The sequence below is a fragment of the Pongo pygmaeus genome, chromosome 9, assembly GCF_028885625.2.
Source record: "Pongo pygmaeus isolate AG05252 chromosome 9, NHGRI_mPonPyg2-v2.0_pri, whole genome shotgun sequence".
NCBI lineage: Eukaryota > Metazoa > Chordata > Mammalia > Primates > Hominidae > Pongo > Pongo pygmaeus.
The window spans coordinates 112,978,167-113,004,496 of NC_072382.2; the positions used below are offsets into that span (position 1 = coordinate 112,978,167).

General features: G+C 41.4%; 1 protein-coding gene across 1 annotated transcript in view; it reads left to right on the forward strand.

Moving 5' to 3' along the window:
- Positions 1–19,093, forward strand: part of POU2AF2 (POU class 2 homeobox associating factor 2) — a 30,647-nt gene extending 11,554 nt beyond the window's left edge. The window contains exons 2-4 of the mRNA XM_054441389.2: positions 14,064–14,106; positions 16,755–17,056; positions 18,332–19,093. Coding sequence (XP_054297364.1) covers positions 14,100–14,106; positions 16,755–17,056; positions 18,332–18,733 — 711 coding nt within the window. The 5' untranslated portion in view covers positions 14,064–14,099 and the 3' untranslated portion in view covers positions 18,734–19,093. The remainder of the gene's footprint in view (positions 1–14,063; positions 14,107–16,754; positions 17,057–18,331) is intronic.
- Positions 19,094–26,330: the final 7,237 nt, after the last annotated feature.

Consider the following 26,330-nt stretch of genomic DNA (forward strand, 5'->3'; position numbering starts at 1 on the left):
AGAGTCCCTCTTAGTCGTTCTTCACCACTCCTGGACCACCTGGCCTCATGGGGCTCTATGTGGCACCTGGCCCTCTCTGTATGAGAGGAAATTGCTTCCTGAACCGGAGTCAGAGTGTGCCATCCTGACCTTGCAAGAAGCCTCTTTTCTGTTCTCTAGAGACCTCTGGGGCCTACTCACGTGACCCATTTCTCTCTGAGCTTTTCTTCTTACCTGAAGCTTACTCCCCTGGCATGTCTTTGGATTTCTTTTCTGAATATCGCCAAGTTATTTGAGAGGGTGCCATCCATGGCTCACTCATGGGACTGGATGCAGAATGCCACTTCTTCCACTTTAGAAGGCAGAGACAATATCAGCCCCCTTTTGAGGGCTGGAAGAGATTCCTGAGCCCAGTGAAACATAGAGTTTACCAGCTCAATTGACCTGCTGTCTCTGGTTATCCACCCCTTCAATGCTCTCCTAGCCCCCGTGGTGTCTGGAATTCTCTCAGAGTTGTACACACTATGGAGCCTTACTTACATTCTCAATAAATATAACAGCTGATAAGTAAAGGGGAGAATACTTTCCTTAAGGCTTTACCTTCTTATGAAATATGACAAAACAGGGGGAGAGGAAGACCACCAATGCTCTCATTTCCTAGATACTAAGCCAATTTTTAGTAGTCCATGCTAGAAACAGATAGAACCCTTTACTAATGTAGAAATCTAATACCATACTACTGCTCTTTGGCATTCTAATGGTGGTGCTAAACAACAATGAAAATGCCAAAAGAAGAAGTCAAATACAAGTAAGAGCAAAAACTGGTACACAGGCCTTTAAATTAAGGAGTTTGTCATACATAAATCCAAGGAAGAAATCACAGCCTCCGCAACCATCAGCATATTGTCACATCTGAGAACATAACATGTGGATAGTATATTGAATCTGCGGTTGGAAAAAGGGTAAGCTTTGGACCGAGGCATCCCGAGCTCTGCAGGCATGAGTGCCAAACAGTTGGCACTACTGCAATTATAGGAAATACTCACGGTCTTCTCTGATTTCTTAAAATTTACCGTAGAAATTATTTTTCACCTCTTCAACTCATAACCTGAACTCATCCTACAACATGTTTAGATTTTAGTAAGATTGTTGTGTTTCCCTGGGCACAGCAAATGGGCATCAAGTGGCCCAATGTGTGTTTTCTTGGTTATTGCTATATTTTTCTTTTTTTATTTTTTTATTTTTTATTTTTTTTGAGATGGCGTCTCGCTCTGTTGCCCAGGCTGAAGTGCAATGGCATGATCTCGGCCCACTGCAACCTCCACCTCCTGGGTTCAAGTAATTCTCCTGTCTCAGGATCCCAAGTAGCTGGGACTACAGGCACACGCCACCACGCCTGGCTATGTTTTTTTTTGTTTTTTTGTTTGTTTGTTTGTTGTATTTTTAGTAGAGACGGGGTTTCGCGGTATTGGTCAGGCTGGTCTTGAACTCCTGACCTCAGGTGATCCACCCGCCTCAGCCTCCCAAGGTGCCGGGATTACAGGCATGAGCCACCGCACCCGGCTGCTTTATTTTTCTTATCTTCTCTTAGCTTTTTATTTCTTTCCATATTATCTTTATTTTTCTTAAATTTTTAGAAATCCCTGTTGTTCTCTTTGTGTTTGACTGCTAAGGTTCTTAAGAAACCTGCAATTTTTCTTTAATAAATATATCTTATTTATCCTTGCTACTTTTTCATGAATGCCAGCAGAAGAATCTATTTCTCATTTGAAATTCTGCAAGGTTATTGATAAAGGGAATCAGTATTCACCCTGGGAACATCTCCCCATACCTTTTGCTCCATCTCACAGCACAGTGCTTTGCATATTGCTTGTTAACATGGCCAGCTAACCCCCTCCACGAGCCTACAAAGAATTTAAAAAGAAAAAAAAAAAGAAACATTTTCTGAACAGGCAGTGTCTAGTAAACTCAAAACACCAATGTTTGAATACAGAGGTACACACTATATTCTTGGCATTCATTTGAATGAATGCTTTACTAAGGCTTTCTAAATGGCCTATTGTCTGACTTTAATTAGCCCACTGTCCTGCCCTGTTTAGAGATCTGAACCACATTCCCAGTGCTTTCCGTGTTCCCCACCCAACCACCTGCTCCCTCACAATCACAGAAATTTTAAAAATAATAATAAAGGCAAACCTTTTGCAAGCAACTTATTTTTTCAGCTGCTCTGTTGGTTCTGCAGGGTTTTTTTAATGTCATAAAATTTAAAATAATTCCTGGTGGTGAATTCTTTCATGCAGCTTGCAAAAATAATCAGTTTTTGCAGCGGAACAGCCGTGGCAAGTCCATCTGGCAGGGCTGTAGTTCTGCAGATTCTGTTCTGACCAAAGTGCATCTCAGTGACTCCTGTTGTTCTAACTTAGCTACATAAATACAAATAGCATTCCAAAGGCATGCCAAGATCCAGGGGTAAAAAATGTGTTTCATTTTGTAACTTAGGCAACAGAAATCACTTTCTCACAGAGACAGCCTGGACATTATTTTGTGCCAAGCAGGAGAGTTTTAACAGTAAAATTTTAAGAAATTATCTGAAAATGAGAATTCTGCAACCATCTGAGCTTTCCAAATGACATAAAATAGTTTATATCCCAGCAATTGAAGACACTTGACATCACAGTTTTCAAAAGTTTTGAGATTTACAATAAATATATGACCTAAAGTCTATTTATTAATTTTTGTTAAATAGTTGCTTTAATTACAAAAGAAATTCAGTGTAAAATTTCAGACAGAACAAGAGTTAAAGTGAAAAGCAGAAGCTCACTAAAGTGTTCCCTGTCCCCAGTTCTCTTGTTCTACATCCCGAAGGCCACCCCAGTGAGTTTCATGTAAATTCTCCCAGAAAATTTGCTATGGCATTTTATTAAAGAGAAATTAAGTTGTTGCACCAACAAGTTAATGAATATCAAAATTTGTTAGATAATTACATGCACTATTACAAAACATGCATCAATTAATGTTTTTGTGGCAAAATCCCTTCCTGAGAGAGAATTTAAACATGGCTTTTAGTCTTCATTTTACCCCTATACATTTGAAAGCCTTGAGAAAATCACTTAATCTTTTTATGTCAATAACATAGCCCTTACTGTCACCTAAGACTGGTGATAATGAGACAGGGTGCACAAAACCAGATGAACTCTTTCTTCGTAAGATAAATCCCCTATAACCTAGGCTTTGTAGACACAGATAAATGCTTTTAAGGATATATGTTTCAATATTCCCTCCTCAGTCAAAAATTCTTCTTGGCCTTAGGATTGGGCCTGCATCATGCCCCATTAAATTAAGTCATATAAAAAGTAGGGTTTTTTTCTTTGTAAATATGTCAGTATGAGGAAGACCTGCCAGCCGCCTCTCATACAGGTATCAGCAGGAAGGTTGGTGATAACAAAGAAAAGAGGAAGAGAGCCCTGGAAATTGTACAGCATCCAGGACAGGTGGCCAGCAGTCCTCAGCACCTATGGGAGAGTATCAGCCCTTGTTGATAATCCTCTAAAAGGATGCCAAATAGAAGGGACTAGAAATGGCACCTGCTGGCCTTCTGAAATCCCAGCCCTACTGAGGGCCATCAGACCCTCATCACCGGGCTCTATTCACCTGTAATAACCCATACATTCACCCCAGCAGTCATTTCCAACCTGTCATTTTAGCACCAGATTAAATTTCCTCAAGCAATATTTTCACCATGTCTACACTGCTAAGAAAGTTCTCGGCTGGGTGCAGTGGCTCATGCCTGTAATCTCAGCACTTTGGGAGACCGAGGCGGGTGGATCACCTGAAGTCAAGAGTTTGAGACCAGCCTGGCCAACATGGTGAAACCCTGTCTCTACTAAAAATATGAAAATTAGCTGGATGTGGTGGCAGATGCCTGTAATTCCAGCCACTCGGGAGGCTAAGGCAGGAGAATCGCCTGAACCCAGGAGGCAGAGGTTGCAGTGAGCCAGGATCATGCCACTGCACTCCAGCCTGGGTGACAAGAGCAAAACTCCATCTAAAAAAAAAAAAGAAAGTTCTGAAGGATCACTGCCTGCTACCAAAGTCTAAGTTCCTTAGGGTGGCTCAAAAAAACTCTTTTTTATGTCTTTTTTTTTCTTTTTTTTTTCTGAGACAAGCTCTCACTCTGTTACCCAGGCTGGAGTGCAGTGGCATGAATTTGGCTCACTGCAGCCTTGACCTTCGGGGCTCGGGAGATCTTCCTGCCTCAGCCTCCCAAGTAGCTGGGACTTCAGGCATGTGCCACCATGCTCAGTTAATTTATTTTATTTTTTGTGGAGATGGGGGTCTCACGGTCTTGCCCAGGCTAGTCTCAAACTGTTGAGCTCAAGGGATCTCCCTGCCTCCACCTCCCAAAGTGCTGGGATTACAGGCATGAACCACTGTACTTGGCACAAAAAAGGCTAGGTGCGGTGGCTCACGCCTGTAATTCCAGCATTTTGGGAGGCCAACTTGGGTGGATCACCTGGGGTCAGGAGTTTGAGACCAGCCTGCCCAACATGGTGAAACCCCGTCTCTACTAAATACAAAAAAAAAAATTAACTGGGCATGGTGAAGGACGCCTATAATCCCAGCTACTTGGGAGGCTGAGGCAGGAGAATCACTTGAACCCAGGAGGTGGAGGTTGCAGTGAGCCAAGACTGTGTCATTGCACTCCAGCCTGGGCAACAAGAGTGAAACTCCATCTCAAAAAAAAAAAAAAGAACTTTATAACCTGGCTCCTGCATCTTCCTCCAGCTTCTCTTCAGCTTTCTTGTCTTCACACTTCCTGCCCGCATTTCCAGGTATGTGACATGCAGTTCCTCATATTTTAAGCCTTTGCTTCTCCCTCCAGCAACAATAGCCCTTAAACTGATTTCCTTTTATCTAGCCTTCAGAACCAGACTCAGATATCACCTACGTTTTGATGTGCTAAATCACATTCCCCCAAGACAGTAAATCACCTCATCACCCCCCCCCAACCTTTATCCCTGCCCCCACCCCCATACCTGCACTAAATCACATTTAGAATTCAGGCTATGTCACTTAGCAGCTTTGTGATCTTGGACAAGTCCTTCAGAAGTATCTATTAGTTTTCCCATCAATAAGCTAGGGATTATAACAATCTATCTCATCGGTTAATGGTGATCTAATGAAATAATGCATGTAAATCATCTCACACTCTACAGAGTACATAAAGAACCCAGACATTAGTTGTCACTAAAAATGATCACACAGACGCACTAGTTGTCACTAAAAATGATCACACAGACACACTAACATATGTAAAGTGCCAGACACAGAGTCTGGCGGGAAGTGGCACCAGGAAATGCTAGTCTTCTCAACCACAACCCTTATTTCTATTATTGCACCAATTACATATATATTTATGCACCTGTTTTTGTGATGAAACTGTGTGCTGTCAAGAATAGAATCTATGTCTTACTCCTCTTTGTATTTCTGGAAACTACCACAATCCTGGTGCAGAGTAGGCACAGAATACATTTTAATAGAATGAATGAAATGAAACTTCTGCTCTAGACAAGCCAACTTGCTTATTATTCCCTGAAGAAGAGCTGTGCTTTCCCACTTTGTGTTTGGTTCACAAAATTCCTTCTTCCTGGGAGCTTCCTTTCTCCTCTCTGCATCCTCTCAGCCTTCAGCACCCAATTCAAATCCTCCACGCATTGACCTCCCCCTTTTCTGACGCATAGTAGATGCTTATAACTGTAGTTTATATTTATTATAGAGTATTTTTCTTATTTACAATTAAATATATAACTCAGATAAGTGGTCTATAAATCAAAACCTGTTTCAAACTGCAAAAGTAATAAGATTTATAAGAATATGTTTGAGATAATTTAGCCAACACACAGTATTTCACACCAACCGAAATGCCCCTGGTTCTACTATATACTTTTCCTGTTAACTAAGGGATGTAAATCTCTATACCCATTTTTTTTTTCCTGGGGAGATGTTCCAACCTAACATCAGTGCCCATTTAAAGACTAACTGTGTTAACATCCGGCATTAAACTTCCTTTAATTCCAAAGTTGGAGGAAAACCATATGACCTATGGTGGATCCAAATGTAGACATTAAAATGTGGTGTCAGAATGTTCAATACGGTATCATCAGCTCCACCTGCCTCACAACCATAGAAATGATGACAATGAAAAATTAAATGTATAAAATACTATGAATGTCTCAAAGAGAGATATCACCTATTCACAAGTGGCTATGATTATTATTACTTAAGCATTAGTAGCAATATCTTTAAGTTTGAAGACTTATTTTCTAAACCAAATTTTATCTCAATTTGAATTAAGAAATAAAATTATACAGCAGTATGAAACATGTCATGCTAGTCAGACATCACTTCCTTAGTACATTTCAATATGTACTTCAACTAGGTTGGCACCTAAAAATATTATTATAGGATAATAAAATGGCTATAAATGTACTCAAGGGAAACTCCTAATCTTATCACTTTACTACCTTGGTGACCTATTAGTTCGAATTAACTCATTTTCATGGAGGGGCTTTGGGGGCAGCTGTGAGGCTGCCGTGTTAGCTGCAGGAAGTTGCAGGCTGGCAAATTTCATTCAAATATAAACCTCTAAATTTGGCTAGCTTGCATTGCAGGATCCTGTTGTTTGCAGTATGCAAAATAAAAATTATATACCATCTCACTTGGTCAAAAGTTATGGGCTCTTCAATATTAATTTCAATGTTATTTTTTGGAGGATTTGCAGGATAAGAGGCAACGGTGTGAATACAATATATTTAACCAGGAAAGAAATGTAAGATTTCCCTTCACATAGGAAATGACGATGAGTGCGCATGCTGAAGGACCCTGGTTTAGGCTTTTCTCTCCTGACCCGTGAAATCTGGAAAAGGGGTGGAGAAGCAAGTGGCAGCTCTGAAATCTTCCCAGTGGCATCCTTCCCAGCCCCATGCAGGCCCTTTAGGAGTCTTCTAGGGTCTGTGATACCAACTGAAGAGGTACATTATCACTGACTTTTGTGTTTATCCATCAAAATATTTCCCAGGTCACCACAGAGTGGGCAGCATTAGTTATAGCTATAAACTGACTAGTCTGATGAGAATGTTTTACATCATGATTGTGGTGGTAGGTCACAAGTGTTCATCAGATTTTGCCAAAATTCATCAAATTGTACCCTTAAATTTTGTGAATTTTATTATATGTAAATTATATCTCAATAACGCTGACCCCTTCAAAAGTAGAATGGCACTCAAAGGATTAAGGATGTGTGTGTGTGTGCATATGTGTGTGTGTATGTGTGTGTGTGTAAGAAAGAAAGAGAGAGAAAGAGACAGAGACAGATACACAGACAGACAGACAGGAAAGCATCCCACCCGATCCTCTTTGTGAGCTTTTATATGATTATATGATCTCTCTGGATGTCCCTAAGTCTCCATTATACTAAATTTTTTTCAAACTAGGATATTTTCTATTTTTAATTGTTGAGTTATTTAAATGCTCCCAAAGCAGACTGGTGTGGTGGTTAAGAAACAGCCTCTGATATCAGAAAGGCCCTTGTCTAATTCCACCTACTACCACCATCGCCACAACCAATCCTCTCCTAGAAGGGAAATCAGGTTATTCTCTCTATGCTTAGGTTCCCTCATTGGCAAAATGAGAATAATATTACTTATTTTCTGGGGTGGTGGTGAGAATTAAATGAGATGATGCATATAACACAGTTGACCATAGCAATGGCCAACAGTGTGTTCATGAAATTACTATAAGTAAGTGCTTATGAATTACTTCTGTTATAATTTAAATCTCTGCTGGAAAATGTTGGAAGTCATGGAAAAATAAAAGCTTTGTGCTGTGTTAAAACCAGGAAGGTATCTACATCTAGGCTCAATATTTACAGATTCAACTCTGGTATGGGGGGGTTGAGAAGAGCTCTCCCACAACAAAACTGGATCTTACATAATACAAATTTTAGTGAGTTGCTGAGCTAGCAGAAAGTAAGAGAAATCTCCAAAGCTGGGGGTAGGGGCAGGAGTTGGCATGGGAGATTGAAAAAGGGTTTGAGCAGAAAGCAAAGCACCAAATGATGAGAAGGTAATCATTCCAAAAAGACAGGTTTCCTGAGGACAGGTGTCCAATTGGCTTTACATGTGAAGACTGGTTCTTGACCTGTTGCCAAGGTTGGGAGGCTGAACCTTGGACTCCAGGATTAATGTGGGGAACCTGGAAGGCAGCTGGCTCCCCATAGATAGAAACATAAATCTTCTAGAGGAAAGCAGCCTCAATTCAGGACCCCAGATCTTCACAGATTAGGCCAACGAGATGTGAGTTTCAATCAAAGATCACCCACGCATAAGGAAACAAGCCACTATGAATGAGTCCACATGAACAATAGACAATAAATTTAAATTCCCAGAACTTTCATATATTAGAATTACTGAATACAAAATATATAACAGTTAATACACAATGAGAACTCAACAAGAGGCTATCAAAATTTACCAAATAGATTCTAAAAATCAAATGGAATTTATAGAAATGAAAAAAATATAAAATCGTGAATATAAAAATTCAATGTGTGAGTTAAATAACAAATTAACTACAGTTGAATAAAGAATTAGTGAACTGAAAACACATCTGAAGAAATCTATGCCAATCTCTACCAAAATATAGAAGAAAGAATCACAGACACAGAGAAAATAAAGAGAGGTTAAGGGATTTTGAGGATAATAGTAAAAGTTCTAACGTATATCTAAACAGAGTCCCAGGAGGAGAGAACAGTCATAATAAAGACAAGACAATATTTGAAGAGATGATAGTTGACATTTTTTCAGAATTTATGAAAGACATGAATCCCCAGATTCATGAAGCCTATTCTATATCAAGCAAGATAAATAAAAAGAAATCTGTCTCTAGATAAAATGAGGTGAACTTGAAGAACCTCAAAGACCAAGGGAGTATATTGGAAACAGTCAGAAATAAAGAAAAGATTGTCACAAAGAATAAGTGAAAGACCAAAGGCAGATACTGGCGGGCACGGTGGCTCACACCTGTAATCCCAGTACTTTGGGAGGCCAAGGCAGGCGGATCACAAGGTCAAGAGATTGAGACCATCCTGGCCAACATGGTGAAACCCCGTCTCTACTAAAATATATATATATATATACAAAAATTAGCTGGACATGGTGGCACATGCCTGTAGTCCCAACTACTTGGGAGGCTGAGGGAGGAGAATCACTTGAACCCGGGAGGTGGAGGTTGCCGTGAGCCGAGATTGTGCCACTGCACTCCAGCCTGGGTGACAGTGCGAGATTCCATCACAAAAAAAAAAGAAAAAAAAGATAATGGTATAAAAGACCAATAGCAGACACCTCAACAGCAATTGTGAATGCCAAAAGACAGTGGAATGATATCTTCAAAGTGCTAAGAAAAAAAAACTATAAAGTTAAAATGGTGAATCCAGCAGTATTATCTTTCAAATACAAGGTCAAAAGAAATAATATTTTCAGATAAATAGAAATTGAAAGAGTTTACTGTCAACACCACTGAAACTTAAGGAATTTTCCAAAAAATTATTTCAGAAGAAGGAAATGAACCTAGAAAGAAAGTCTGGGAAAGGAGTAAGCAAAGCAAATGGTAGACATTTGAGCCTTAATTCAAATTAGTAAATCTAATACAGAATTACTGAGTTAAATTATGATATTGATGTCTAATTTGTGACAGCTTAATAACAAGAAACAAGCTAAAAGAAAAGAGAATAGCACACCCGTAAATTAGAAGAGGGACAGTTCTTATCTGTCAATTGCAGGTTTAAGATATTGTTTGTAGGTTTTGTTAAATATACATGGTAAAACCGTAACGGTAATCATAAAGAATGAAAATAGAGAGTACAATTTCCACAGCAGGTAGAGAACAAAATCATATAGGAGACAAGTGTACAAAAAGCTTCATCAAGTAATAAATAAAATCCACTAGACCTTTAATTGTGAAATCTTTGTAGAGTCTTCTGGCATAAAAATTGGGCTGGGGAGGAGTCGGTACTGTCAGTTCCACAGTAATAATTAAGCCTGGGCAGAAGATGGAGGAGACATCGTAGAAGATGCTGGAGACTGTTGGCAGTGGAGGAGAAAGACAGAAAAACTTTTAGAGCAGAGATGTCAAAAGGTGAAGGGGCTGTGTCAGCCACAATGACATAGACTGGGCTCTCTCCCTGCCTGGGGCAGAGGCAGGAGACAGAGCCATTCCAGCTGATAAATAAATGGCTAACATGCTAAGGGCAAATACGGCGCTGATGCTGATGCTCATCAGATTGGGCAGGTGTGCTGTCTGTCACAGGAGCCTCGATCCTGGCCCCAGCCTCGGCCAGAGCAGTTTAAGGGAAGCAGGCAGGAAGAGAAGGTGGGAGAAGAACAATGGGACATCTCCCTGGGCAGCACCCAGGACAGCTACCACCCCCTGCCACATCCTACTTAACCTGGAAGGAGGCTGAGGCTGAAGCCAGAAGGCATATGTGTTGGCACAGGTCTTCAAGGGAAGACCCAGCCACACCACAGAGCTGAAAACGGGAGGGTAACACTGGATAACATGGGCGCCTGCAACATGGGAATATGTGCCCAAATACAGGTGCATCTATGGTTTAATCACTGCCCCTTTCCTTCTCATAGAAATATTAAGGGACCTACTTCTGACCAGTACATGCCCAAGAGTTCCCTTCTGCCACTTAAAAGTGTTAAAATAATACAGGAAAACCCATAAATTAAACGGTTTGGAGAAATATACCACAGATTTGAAGGAACCAACAAATGCATAATAGTAATAATAGCTAAGGCACATATGCTGTTTACCCTGTGGCAGACACTATTCTAAGTGCTCAATGTAATAATCTCATTTAATCTTCATGTGCCCAAGATCCCACAGCTAATAAGGGGTAGAGCTGGGATTCAAATGTAGTCACTCTGGTTCCAGAGGCTTTTCTCTTAATTACCATGCTGCTTCTGAGTTGTTGGAAGATATTTTGCCTGGAGAAGTTCGAATTCAAGGTTAATACTACAGATTGCAATTGCACGTTTGCATTCCCCTAAAATTCAAATGTTGAGTTGCTAATCCCCAATGTGATGGCATTTGGAGGAGGGGCCTTTGGGAGGTAATTAGATCTTGCAGGTGAATCTCTCTAATGGGATTAGTATCCTCATGAGAAGAGACACCAGAGAGATGACCTCTCTCTCTCTCTCCCTCTCTCTCTCTCTCTCTCTCTCTCTCAGCCATGTGAACACACAGTGAGAAGCCAGCTTTCTGCAAACCAGAAAGAGGGCCCGCACTAAAAACCACACCTAGATCTCAGACTTCCAGTCTCCTGAACTGTGAGAAATAAATTTTTGTAATTTAAGCCACGCAGTCTATGGTATTTTTCATAGGCTTGTCTTCAGATATTTGAAGGGCTGTGTATGCAAGAAGTGTTAAACTTGTTCTATAAAGACCAAAGGGATTAGAACTAGGAAAGTTATTCTTTCCAGCCAACTTTGTAATCGGTAAAACTTCCTAAAGAAGAAATGGGTTTCCTCAGAGGGTGCTAAGTTCTCTGTGCCTGGATATTAGATGCACCTGGTGTTAGTAATATGGAGAGAATGTAATCATTGAATGAGACTCTGTGAAATTTCTTACAACTCTTGAGAGTCTATAGAATCATTAGAGTCACTGCAAAAGAGCTCAGATTCAATGAACTGGATGTTGAGGATTCTTAACTTCCACAGAAGCTACACCCTCTCCACTTAATTTGCTCCAGGACATCTTGGAGCCATGATTTGCGTATTTTAAGACTCTACACCCCTAGACACTCTTCCTTCAGAGGTCAGCTTAGGCACTGCATCCTGCAAGATGTGTCTCCCACCCCATTCCTAACACCAGTTTAGGTGCCCGCATCACCCTGACCCTGCCACTTCTCATACTACACTGAATATTCTGTTTTGTCATCAATCACCCATGTATTGGTGTCTTAGGGCTGCAGTAACAAGTTACCACAAATGGGATGAATTACAGCAACAGAAATGTATCATCTCATAGCTCTAGAGGCTAGAAGTCCAAAATCAAGGTGTCAGCAGGGCCATGCTCCCTCTGGAGCCTCTGGAGAGAATCCTTCCTTGCCTCTTCCTAGCTGGCAATTGTCGCTGGTGATCCTCGATGTTCCTTGGCTTGAGGTTGTATCACTCAAACTGCTGCCTTTGTCTTCATATGACCTTGTCCCGTCTGCATCTGTGTCTTTGTGCGTCCCTCTCCTCTTCCTATAAGGACATCAGTCACATGAGATTTAGGACCCACCCTAATTTAGTATGACCTCATCTTCATTTAAGTAGTTACATCTTTAACAGCCCTATTAGCAAATACCGTTACATTCACAGGTATCAGGGATTAAGATATCAATATATCTTTGGGTGGCTCATGCCTGAAATTCCAGCACTTTGGGAGGCCAAAACAGGTAGATCACCTGAGGTCAGGAGGTCGAGACCAGCCTGGCCAACATGGTGAAACCCATCTCTACTAAAAATGCAAAAAGTAGCCAGGTGTGGTGGTGCGTGCCTGTAATCCCAGCTACTCAGGAGACTGAGGCAGGAGAATCACTTGAATCCAGGAGGTGGAAGTTGCAGTGAGCCGAGATCATGCCATTGCACTGTAGCCTGGGTGACAGAGTGAGACTCCATCTCAAAAAAAAAAAAAAAAAAAAATATATATATATATATCTCTCTCTTTTGGAGGGGGCACATAATGCAACCCACCACATTCTCCAACCTCTCCCTGCTCTCTAGCCTGTGGGTTCTTTGAAGATTGTGTCTTCATTCCACATATTTTTCTTATGTCTATTATGAACTACACCCTGTTCTAGGCACTGAGGGCACATCACAGTCAAAGTCCCTACAGTTGGAAGCTTCTTCCTCCACATGGATTCAGACAGTAAACATTGAAGTGGCCCTTCAGTGCTGAAGTCAAAACTAAGTGCATGTATGCACATACACATATACAGTAGGCGCCCCTTAGCCATGGTTTCCCTTTCTGAGGTTTCAGCTACTCATGGTTAACTGCAGTCTGAGCATACTAAATGCAAAATTCCAGAAATAAACAATTCCTAAATCTTAAATGGCATGCCTTTCTCAGTGGTGGGATGAAATTTCATTCAGTCCCACTCTGTGCTGCCCAGGACTTGAATCTTACCTTCATCCAGCCGATCCACACTGTCTACACCATCTGCCCATTAGTGTCTCAGCAGCCGACTTGGTGATTGGATCACCTGTCTCTGTATGGCAGTGCTTGTGTTCAAGTCACCCTTATTGTATTTCATAATGGCCCTAAAGCACAAGAGTAGTGACGCTGGCAATTTAGATACGCCAAAGAGAAGCCAGAATGTGCTTCCTTTAAATGAAAAAGTAAACGTTCTCAACTTAATAAGGAAAGAAAAAAAAATGTATGCTGAGGTCAGACATTGGTATGGTAAGAACAAATCTTTTGTCTGTGAAATTGTGAAGAAGGAGAAAGAAATTCATGCGAGTTTTGCTGTTGCATCTCGAACTGCAAAACTGTGGCCACAGTGCATGATAAATTCTTAGCTAAAATGGAAAAGGCATTGAGTTTGTGGGTGAAGGACATGATGGCAATCAGGTGTGGTACTATCCTCAGTTTTAGGAACCCACTGGGGAGTCTTAGAACATATCCCTCATGGGTAAGGGGAGGCTACTGGATATGCATATATATAGTCACTTAATATATATTGGATGAGGGAATGTTAACTGGAACAGTAGAAAATGAAGGATAAATTACTACATTTCATCCAGCCAGTGCTTTCTGGCATGTTTATCAAAATGTAAAAGTGTGGTTTCTCTTTGTCCTTTGTAAAACTTTGTTCTATGGTACTTGAATTCTTATTCCCAGTTGACCTGAGGGTCAACCCAACTCCCCAGATAATATTTCTGAATATCATAAAACCAAGCTTATAAGGTGTATTCCTAATTTTTATTAAATTCAAACTTACAACTAAAGAAAATACTTGAATTCTGTTTACCTTCCAGGGCAGCGTCAGTTCCTCTCAGTCTCCATTTGTGCAGATGCCAGGTGAGTACTTTAATTCAATAAGCAATTATTCCCTTTTGAATTTAAATCAAGCATCTGGGCTTCCATTCTTTCATAATGACCTTACAACACTTCCAAAACTCTGCTCCTTTAAAATAGTTTTGTCTAAAATATAAAATTAGCGAAGGACAGAACTCATGCAGTCATTTCTGAATTTAAAATTCATTTTGTCTTGAAAGCAGCCCTTTTATCCCAAGCTTTTGGGGCAAAGGCAATATAAATTATGTCCTTGATACAGTTTTAAATTGTCTAAAGTTCTGACACCATGATCTGATAGATGAGGCATCTGCTTTCAAACAGAAAGAGGAAAGCGGTCTGCGAGCAGAGGGAGTCAGGCACTTGGTTCAGCATTTTGAATTCATTTCAATGCCTATATCTCATTAAATACTCCTGTGGGGTTGTAAAAGGGGAATTCCAAATAATAGTGTTGGACATTCTTGTATAAACACACACACAGGCAAAGACAATCTCATTTAGTTCAACTCAGAGGCAGCACAGTCCCTAATAGTTTTATCACCTTCAGAGCTGGATAAGGGAAAGGAATAAGAGCAATCGAGGATCCTGAATATTTAAATGTCTGTATGTTGTTTCCCAATCATATATACTGCCATTGAAATTTGGTGGCATCTCCTGCCTTCTACAGAAAAAAAAAGAAAAAGAAAAATTTCTATAGCTTCTCTTTATCTGGAAATTATCCTTTCTCTTCGTACAGAGAAAATCCATGCTAAGAGAGCAGAGGCTTTTTTCTTCGTGGTTGTTTTGATTTGGAAATTGGGAAGTATAGATGAGAGCCTGGAAACCTTGTTTTCGTATTCTCAACCTTAACCGCTCTCATAAATATAATTTCATTGTATTAAACAGAACCTTATTTATTTATATTAAGGTTCAGCTGCACAGATTTTTTCCCAAGGAAGTATGCTTATAATGAAAACCCTAACTGCAGCTTTCAAATGCATGAGCAGGTTAGAAGTTATAGAATGTAAGATGAAAGTGAAGTGAGTAGAATCGTGCTATAGGTTTTGATGGGGAATTTTGATTTCTTCTTCTGGATGAATAAATTCACATGCCATTCTTGAACACAGTGTTATACTACTAGGTTTAAAGAAAATGTATTAGGCATGAGCTCTGCCCCCTTGGGCTCGCAGGTTGACTGGAAAGATCATTGTGACTCAGGTGAAGGAGGAATGGGTATAATATAAAGTTCCACGTCCTGTGGAACGGGCTGGAATTCTGTGTCTATAGAATCAGAAGCTCAGAAGTGGTCTGCTACTGTGATTGGGTAAAGTAAGGAAGCCAGGCACTTATATCTTCTCCCCAGTTCAGCCTTTTTGTGACCTATGACCTAAGGGTGTTAGTGTTAGCGTTAGATCACACCCAAGGCCAGCTGGAACAATTAAACCATCAGTTTTATAGACCTCAAGTCTATGCCCTCAAACATGTTCTGAATGATCAGTGTTTTCTGCTACAACTGAGCTACGGGGTCAGAAAGTGTTGAGCAAACACATCTTTTTCTTTGGAAACCATTTCACTGCTAGGCTTACCTTAAATGAACCTCTTATCAGTTTCTGTCCCTCCCTCTCTCCACCAAGGGAAACTTTTTACTATTTTTGTTGTTGTTGTTGTTTTTTGAGATGGACTCTCACTCTGGGCGAGATCTCGGCTCACTGCAACCTCCACCTCCCGGGTTCAAGTAATTCTCCTGCCTCAGCCTCCTGAGTAGCTGGGACTACAGCAACTGGGATTACAGGCACGGTGGCCCAGCTGATTTTTGTATTGTTTTTAGTAGAGATGCGGTTTCACCATGTTGGCCAGGATGGTCTCGATCTCTTGACCTCGTGATCCGCCAGCCTGGGCTTCCCAAAGTGCTGGGATTACAGGTGTGAGCCACCGAGTCTGCCCCACCAAGGGAAACTTTCTGTAGCTGGCACTGTCTTCCTAAACTTGCTGGGCCCTGGTGAATTGAGTGAAGGATTCCATGAGGCCACAAGAGGGCAGCAAATAACATAAAACTCATCAAAGCCCTAAAACTACAGGCCTCTAAAATTGGTTTCTGTGTAGCCATCTAATCCTAAAGCAAGTCATTTATTGATGTCTGCCAGGCGTGCGACCCAGTGTAAAGTCAATGTGTGAAGAATTAGAAGACAGAGTACAGCCTGCCTCTGATTTGAGGTGGGGTTATATGTGTTACCTTATCCAGAGATAGTGATCTCAGACAACAGGCCAGGAGCAGCCTGTTGTTAACAGTTCTATGTATATGGAGAGGTAGCTCCGATGTTGTGAAAAAGATGCTTCCTTGGTTAAAATATGAATGCCAAGAGATTATTTCATTTATCTCTTCCTAGCACAGCGCCGGTCACCTGGAAGGTACTCAGTAAATGTGAATGAATGAACAGATACGGTACCATCTAAAATGAACTCACCCCTAAAGGCGACAATGTTTTCAAACATTAGTTATTTGGGCTAATGCAGGAATATTTCACGCTTTTCAAGACATTTCTCTATTTCCATGTTAGCGTTGGAGTCAGGCACGCGTTAGTAACATCGTTTCCCAGGCAGAGACTCAGCTGCAACCGAGGCCTTGACCGCCCTGGGAGGAACTTTCTGCCCATGTGTTTTTCATTTGGCAACAGGTTCGCCAGTCACGTCAAGTTACTACGGTGTCAGAAGATCTTTCTTATCTGACTCAGACTTCCACAACAGTAAACAGTTTTCAAATGACGTCTACACCTCCAGCGTGGGGAAGCCGTTTCCCTGTGAGTCCTCCGCAGGGCAGAGCCATGCGGCCCTCTTGGACCCCTGCTTCCCCCAGGAGCCCTACGGAGACTACCGGCCTCCGGCGCTGACGCCCAACGCGGGCTCTCTGTTCAGCGCCTCGCCCCTGCCGCCGCTCCTGCCGCCGCCCTTCCCCGGAGACCCAGCTCACTTCCTATTTGTGAGTATGCAGAGACCTCGTGTGAGGGAGTAAAAGAGGGGCGAGGCTCGCCCTCTGGCCCAGCCGCTGTGCTTGGCATCCGGGCTGAAGCCAGGTCTGGCTCACCCTGGAGACTCCTGAGGCTGCTTTGCAGCTGCCTGGAGATGCCAGGACACCCTCCGAGGGAGCCTTGTTCAAGGATCCCTGTTAGCCATGACAGCCAGGAGCGTCTACGCAGGGTTTGGAACCGGGAGGAATGTACAGCTGGATTTATATCCATTTTGTTAATGCTCTACTGATATTGCCTGATGTTCCCCCACCCTGTTAGTGCCAGTCGTCATCATTCCTGCAGCCCCTAAGGAAGGAACACTGAAGCTGCATCTCAGACATGCTAGGCAGTAATGAGATGGATCATAATCTCCCAAGGAGGGTACACAGGGCTCCTCTTTCTTTCCAAGTCCCCTGCCTCCCCTTCCCCACATTTTTAGCCTAAAAGTCCTTGTTCTCTCTCAATCCTTCCAAACAGGTGAGTTCATAAAGATGTGAAGATTGCTAATGCTCATAGAGAATCGTAAAGGTTTCTGCCACAAAGGAATGAATCTCTAAAGACAGGAGTTTAGACAAAAGGGAGAGGATGAGAATTCACATTATTAAGTATACTCTATGCCAGGAAAAGTATACTCTATGCCAGGAATTGCAACAATTCAGGATATATTTATGAAAGTCCCATTTTACAGGTGAGCAATGTCGGGCTCAGAGTCAGGAGGAGCCATGAATGAATCCAAATCTTTCTAGCTCCAAACTTATGGGATTCCTACCTCTTTCCTCCTGCCTTACTGAGGACAGAGTGGGCTTCTTAGTCCCCTCAAAAGCTCACCATGGAGTTGAAGGCCTACTCTGAGGAGTGGGTCAAGTGCTGACCTTCCCCACTGTGTAAAGGGCATTCTAGGACCCAGACTAATGGGAGACTCAAAAAGAATCCAAGACAGAGTGCATTGCGCACAGTAAAATGTTGCATAGATATGCATTTTGTTAGTCTCACATTTCACTCATTTAATGTTGTCTTCTGGGAAAAGGAATCTCAATATCTATAGCAAATCTAATTCTAGAGTAGGAAGGGAGGAAAACTTTCACTGCTGGTGTCAAAAGCTAGAGAGAAGAGCAGCCTGAGAGCCAGGCTTCAGGCAGCAGAGAGAGGGGACGAAGGCTGCCCTGAAGCCACAGCCTGGCAGCACGCAATGTATCATCAGAGTGTCACCTAGTGAATAACCTCCGTGGCCTTTCCATTCTCCTCAGAGGGACTCATGGGAGCAGACGTTGCCCGACGGTCTCAGCCAGCCCGACACTGTGTCTGCCGATGCCCTCCAGACCTTGTCACCCAGCACGAGTTGCCTCTCCCAGCTTGAGTCCGGGAGCATCGCCCAGCACAGGGGCTCCAGCTGGGGGACCTCCCTGGCTGGGGCTCAGTCCTACTCGCTGCATGCTCTGGAAGATCTGCACCACACTCCAGGGTACCCTACCCCGCCTCCTTACCCCTTCACCTCTTTCATGACAGTGTCAAACGACCTACCACCCAAGGTGGGGCCGCTCTCCCCAGATGAGGAAGCGGACACCGGTTCCCTCCATGACCCTTCCCCTTGGGTGAAAGAAGATGGGGGTATTGCCTGGGGGTCATATGAATGCCGCAGAGCTTATTGAGGGGAGGGCCAAAGGACTTCTGGGTTTTTCTTTAACTTGAGGTGTATTCCAAAGATTGTTTTAGGTGTGTCAGCTCATTCGGGACTGGATTTTCAGAATAAGCCTCAATGCCGCCCTTTGTTAGTGGACGAGGGCATTTATTTGTAATCCTCTCCACCGTAGCCCCACTGAAATAAAACACAATGTTAATTAAATGTATCGGAGACCGTATTCTGGTAAGATAACCTTACAATGTGGTCTTTTTGGAACTGTTGTTACCCGTTACATTCTGAATCTTCTGTTATCTTTGAAGTATCATTTTTGGCACTGATTTGTTTTTCTTAAATTACATTAAAAAGTTTATGCAGATCATAAAAAATACTGATTTTCCTGTCAAATATTTGTTAGTTATAAACTATGTGTATTCTTCAGTAAAAGACACTGGATAGGATATAATACAGATATGACCACATAAAACAAAACTCACTTTATAGCGCGTGACTTGAAAGAGTGAAGTGTTTTATATACATATATTTATGGCTTATTATAGTGACTTGTAAAAGCCCAGTTAAAACAAAGCCACAATCTATAAATATGTTATTGTCCATAAAATAGGATGAGATCAGGAGACTATGGCTTTGTACATAACAAAGTCATTTTTTGACTCTATCCTAAAGCCCGGGATGTCCCCAAGTTAGTTCAATCCAAAAAAGGCCAAAAATTTTCTTTGATCAGTGATGGCCTTAATTAAACCAGACATTGTCTCTCTGATGGAATAAACCTACAGTTATCAGCATGAATGAGTAAAATAGGCATTCTGTAACCAAATGGAAATTTATTCTTTTTTTTTTTTTTTTTTTTTTTGAGACAGGGTCTTACTCTGTCACCCAGGCTGGAGTGTAGTGATGCAATCATGGCTCACTGCAGCCTCAGTCTCCTGGGCTCAAGCAATCCTCCTACTTCTGCCTCTCAAGTAGCTAGGACCCAGGTGTATGCCACGATGCCCAGCTAGTATTTTTATTTTTTACTTTGTTTTTTAAAGTTTTTGTAGAGACGATGTCTTACTATGTTGCCCAGGCTGGTCTCGAATTCTTGACCTCAATCTATCCACCCACCATGGCCTTCCAAATTGTTAGGATTACAGGCGTGAGCCACCACACCCAACCAAATTCATACCCTTTAAAGAAAATACAGAAAATAGGACTAAGCTGTTGGCAAGAAACAGACCACAAAACACCAAGAAGCAAAAGGACTTTGGAGAAGGACATATCGCTATGTGTGAGCCACTGACTTGACAAACAGCACCTCCTATTTGGTGGCTTACTGGTCAGAAATGTACAGCTCTTACTATGTGTCAATGAAGATATTGACATCTGAAGCATGAATCTGTCCACATTTGATTGGTGTAGGTTCCTTTGCTAATTGGGTTCCCAGCATAATTCCAGCGTGCCCATCTGCGGCCAAGCTCATCATACATGCCTGGTATACACTGAGACTTTGCAGATGCATGAGTGGAGGCCCCCGGGTTGTACCTGCACCCTTCTTCCTAGCTTCCTACCACCTGTCTTTCTGCACTTCATTCTCACATCTTTTCCACCCTCTGGTCCCTCCTGATCTAATGCCATTTCTCTCCATCTTCTGGAGGCCAAGGCCTTCATTTTCCTTCTAGTTGCCCAAAGACCCTCAACACAATCTCCATCACATCCTCTGTGACTGTCCCATACTCTACCTCAGCAAGGTAGAAGCCCAGAAATTCTGATAAAGGGATTAATTCACACTTACAAGCAAATAATTGATATTCCTTTTTTTCCAGGCCTTCAGGGTATTTTCTGGTTAAACAAACACACTTCTAGTTTATGGAGTGCCACCAGAAATGCTTGGGAAGTGAGCTTTCCTTCACCTCATCCTTTCGGCTCCCTCCAGGCAGATCATTCTTCAGGGAGTAGATCAAGAGTGAACGCGTGGAGCTCTCTGCTCCTGGGCAGCACTGCCAGGCCCCCTGCCCCACTTCCTCCCCCTCCACCAGCTACTTTGGGCAGCCTGAACTTTGCTTTGTTTAGTGCTTGCTGTTCAGTGAAAACTGGCAATGTTCACAGTGCAAGAAAGGAGCTGTTCTTTCCTAAATCCAGCATGACTTGCAACCTCAGTCCTGGTTCCCAATATGGCTGGTAGAACCATCTGTCATTCAGCAGTTACTCATACCTGAAGAGCAGGCCTGTGCGTCAGAAAGAAGAGATCTGGCCCTCTCTGCAGATATAGAGGTCTTCACAAGGGTCTCAGGGTCATTTTCCTAGATTGGTGTTGTAAAGTTTAAAATGATTTGTCCTCTACTGCTTACAATTTTACTGGGTATCAATAACACAGTAGTGGCTGTGTAAATCATAAATATGTGTCCGCATAACTTTAACTTTCATGTGATTGTGACTCTGAATTTTTGTTTGTTTTTTGTTTTTTTAATTATTATTATACCTTAAGTTCTAGGGTACATGTGCACAACATGCAGGTTTGTTACATATGTATACATGTGCCATGTTGGTGTGCTGCACCCATTAACTAGTCATTTACATTAGGTATATCTCCTAATGCTATCCCTCCCCCCTCCCCCCACACCATGACAGGCCCCAGTGTGTTATGTCCCCCTTCCTGTGTCCAAGTGTTCCCACTGTTCAATTCCCACCTATGAGTGAGAACATGCGGTGTTTGGTTTTTTGTCCTTGAGATAGTTTGCTGAGAATGATGGTTTCCAGCTTCATCCATGTCCCTACAAAGGACATGAACTCATCCTTTTTTATGGCTGCATAGTATTCCATGGTGTATATGTGCCACATTTTCTTAATCCAGTCTATCATTGTTGGACGTTTGGGTTGGTTCCAAGTCTTTGCTATTTTGAGTAGTGCCACAATAAACATACGTGTGCATGTGTCTTTATAGCAGCATGATTTATAGTCCTTTGGGTATATACCTAGTAATGGGATGGCTGGGTCAAATGGTATTTCTAGTTCTAGATCCTTGAGGAATCGCCACACTGTCTTCCACAATGGTTGAACCAGTTTACAGTCCCACCAACAGTGTAAAAGTGTTCCTACTTCTCCACATGCTCTCCAGCACCTGTTGTTTCCTGACTTTTTAATGATCCCCATTCTAACTGGTGTGAGATGGTATCCCATTGTGGTTTTGATTTGCATTTCTCTGATGGCCAGTGATGATGAGCATTTTTTCATGTGTCTGTTGGCTGCATAAATGTCTTCTTTTGAGAGGTGACACTGAATATTATGCATGTTCACGCATTCCTTCATCTCCTAACAACTTGAAGATGCACTGGCTCTCAGACAAAGAGAGCTCAACAACCAGACCTTGGAACAGAGGTAAATACAGGGAGCACGATGATGTTTACATTCTTCTTAAAGCATCCAATCCCTTTCATAGCATTTGACTAAATTAACTTATAAAAAAGAGACACACTCAGGCCCACATATGCCTGCTAGTGTCCACTTCAGTTATCTAGTCTAAAAGTGGTTTGGGGAGTAGGGCTGGTGCTAATAATTCCAAATAATAAGTGATCTTTAAGAATTCTGTTTAGTTTGGGCCGGGCGCGGTGGCTCACGCTTGTAATCCCAGCACTTTGGGAGGCCGAGTCAGGTGGATCACAAGGTCAGGAGATCGAGACCGTCCTGGCTAACACGGTGAAACCCCGTCTCTACTAAAAAATACAAAAAATTAGCTGGACATGGTGGCAGGCGCCTGTAGTCCCAGCTACTCGGGAGGCTGAGGCAGGACAATTGCTTGAACCCGGGAGGCGGAGGTTGCAGTGACTGAGATCGAGCCACTGCACTCCAGCCTGGCGACAGAGCAAAACTCTGTCTCAAAAAAAGAAGAATTCTGTTTAGTTTGACAATGTGTCTCTGTTTTACATATATTTTAATTTGATTCTGTTTTATTGTTCAGGGAATACTTTGTTAAAAGGTGAAATCAAACTACAAAATTATGACAGGAAAATTAATTCTATTTCCTTATCCCATCCCATTTTTCTTTCAAGTACTCTCTGTTTTCTTTCCTTTCTTTTTTTTTTTTTTTTTTTTTTTTTTGAGACAGTCACCCAGGCTGGAGGGTGGAGGGCAGTGACACAATCTCAGCTCACTGCAACCTCCGCCTCCCAGGTCCAAGCGATTCTCCTGCTTCAGCCACCTGAACAGCTGGGATTACAAGCATGCACCACCACACCCAGCTAATTTTTGTATTTTTAGTACAAATGGGGTTTCGCCATGTTGGCCAGGCTGGTCTGGAACTCCTGGCCTCAAGTGATCCACCTATGTTGGCCTCCCAAAGTGCCGGGATTACAGGCATGAGCCACCGCACCCAGCCAATTTTCTACAACATGTGGGGACTAACTGCACCTTTTCATAACAATGTACCATACCAACATACAAAAATAGGTGCATTCTTCTCTCCCTCACCTTCCTTAAACCTGCTATTCACTGACTTACAACTTTCCTGAGAAAGTCAGAGAAAATTAAAGAGCTCCGTTTCAACACTCCATCTCTTTCAGGTCTTGTAAGGACACAGGATATATTTAAGGCTTAATCAGAGATGGTATGTCAAGTTCAAGCCACTAAAGAAAGCTGACTAGATGATAATGCCAAAAAGAAATCGAGCACAATTTGCCCATGCAAAAGCTGCAATATAGACAATCATGCCGTGAAACACATGCAGTATGTAGTTGAAGGCATTTGCATTCCTCTTACAATATTATACAAACCCCAAAAAAGGGAGAGAAGAAAACTACATCTTTACCTCATTTATTTAATAAATGATTTCAAATGATCATTATGACTTGCTATAGCTCAGTTAATAATACAATTTCATGGTACTATTGGGGTAGGAGGAGAAGACAGAAGCACTCTAAAAGAAATTGCACAAAGGGAAAATAATTACTAATGCCAATAGTAAAATATACATTGACATACATACATACATATATACATACGTACACACATGTATAAAAATATTATAGTATCTTTGTGATCAGTTTTTCAATAGTTAATCTAAATATCTAAATAGTATAGTCATAAGGAATAAAACATCAGTTATATTTAAAGTACCAAAATAATGACTGATGTCTAAAGTTTAAGTCACATTACATTACAGTGATTCTACGAACCACACACCAAAATGATACTCTTTACTTAAGGCTCCATCACTGGGTTCTGTCTACAGTATCCTCTCTATGCAAAACAATATTACACTGTTCATCTCACACACCATAGACTCTAGAGAGGTTAAGTGCAAAATCACACATTCTAGACAAAGAGTGGTTCTCCAGCTAAAGAGACTCATGGGGAGGACTCATAAATGGCTTACCTCTGTCTCCCAGCACCTGGCCCGAGGCCCAGAACATTGTAGATGCTCAGTAAATTTTTGTTAGATTGAACTAAAATTATACCATAAAGATGAGTAACTTTTTAGCCCTTGGTTCTATGGGTGACAGCTCTCTGAAACCAGTATCTGAGAGGATTCTCACCATGTTTAGTATCTAAAATTAGCCATACTCTTTCCAAATTCAGACAGTAGGTGGATATTGGGCTTTAGTGGTAATATATTTAAGATGACTGGTTTAGTCTTTTTAGATACCTTTATGAAGTAAAATTACTGAACCTTTGAAATAGCACAGAAAAATGTTGATATATTCATTTAGTATGTACATGTACTATGATTTGTTGCTAAGAAATCTTATAAATAAAAGTTATTTAATGTTTGATCATTATCTCTGGTGTGACTAAAACAAGTATGATAAATAAATCAGGAACAAAAATCCTCAAAGGTCAAGCTAAATAAACATTAAAATCTTCTATAGTTATTTGCAAATTATGACACTATATTGTATTTGATTTTTGATATGGAAGTATCCTCTGACCAGGTGTGGCAGTTCACAACGCCTGTAATCCCAGCACTTTGGGAGGCCGAGGCGGGAGGATTGCTCAAGCCCAGGAGGTCAAGGTTGCAGTGAACCATCATTGCACCACTGCACTCCAGCCTGGGAGACAGAATGAGACCCTGTCTCAAAAAAGAAAAAAAAAGTATCCTCTAATTATAATCTCTGATAAATAACATACGTGCATTTGTAATATGCAATGTCATTGTTAGTACAATTAAAAAAAAAGAACAGTAAAAAATGTTAGAAGTTCCAAGAGGAATAAAATGTGGACCAAACATACAGTATCTAGGAATTAGCTCTTTTGGATTAGGAAAATTGATAGATATACCTGCTAAACTTCCCCCTAAGAAAATATCTTAACAGGAATAAGCATGGGCAAGGACTTCACGTCTAAAACACCAAAAGCAATGGCAACAAAAGCCAAAATTGACAAATGGGATCTAATTAAACTAAAGAGCTTCTGCACAGCAAAAGAAACTACCATCAGAGTGAACAGGCAACCTACAGAATGGGAGAAAATTTTTGCAATCTACTCATCTGACAAAAGGATAGTATCCAGAATCTACAAAGAACTCCAACAAATTTACAGGAAAAAAACAAACAACCCCATCAACAAGTGGGCAAAGGATATGAACAGACACTTCTCAAAAGAAGACATTTATACAGCCAACAGACACATGAAAAAATGCTCATCATCACTGGCCATCAGAGAAATGCAAATCAAAACCACAATGAGATCCATCTCACACCAGTTAGAATGGCGATCATTAAAAAGTCAGGAAACAACAGGTGCTGGAGAGGATGTGGAGAAATAGGAACAGTTTTATGCTGTTAGTGGGACTGTAAACTGGTTCAACCATTGTGGAAGACAGTGTGGCGATTCCTCAAGGATCTAGAACTAGAAATACCATTTGACCCAGCCATCCCATTACTAGGTATATACACAAAGGATTATAAATCATGCTGCTATAAAGACACATGCACACGTATGTTTATTGCGGCACTATTCACAATAGCAAAGACTTGGAACCAACCCAAACATCCAACAATGATAGACTGGATTAAGAAAATGTGGCACATATACACCATGGAATACTATGCAGCCATAAAAAAGGATGAGTTCATGTCCTTTGTAGGGACATGGATGAAGCTGGAAACCATCATTCTCAGCAAACTATCTCAAGGACAAAAAACCAAACACCGCATGTTCTCACTCATAGGTGGGAACTGAACAATGAGCACACTTGGACACAGAGTGGGGAACATCACACACCGGGGCCTGTCATGGGGCTGGGGGAGGGAGGAGGGTTAGCATTAGGAGATATACCTAATGTAAATGACGAGTTAATGGGTACAGCACACCAATATGTTGCATGTATACATACGTAACAAACCTGCACATTGTGCACATGTACCCAAGAACTTAAAGCATAATAATAAAAAAAAGAAAATATCTTAACAAGAATCATCCAAAAGTTTTAATGGTTTTAATAAGTTAATTTAATCATAAATGAAAGATCACTCAACTGTTTTATTTCTTAAGCTTGATAATATAGTCATAGATTTTCATCATGGTATTCTTTATATGTTTTTGTATGCCTTAAATGTTGCACAATAAAAACGTTTTAAGTAATAGGAGAGGAACTCTTCAAGCAGTGTACAGTGGTGTTTTTCTTAGTTAAAGGA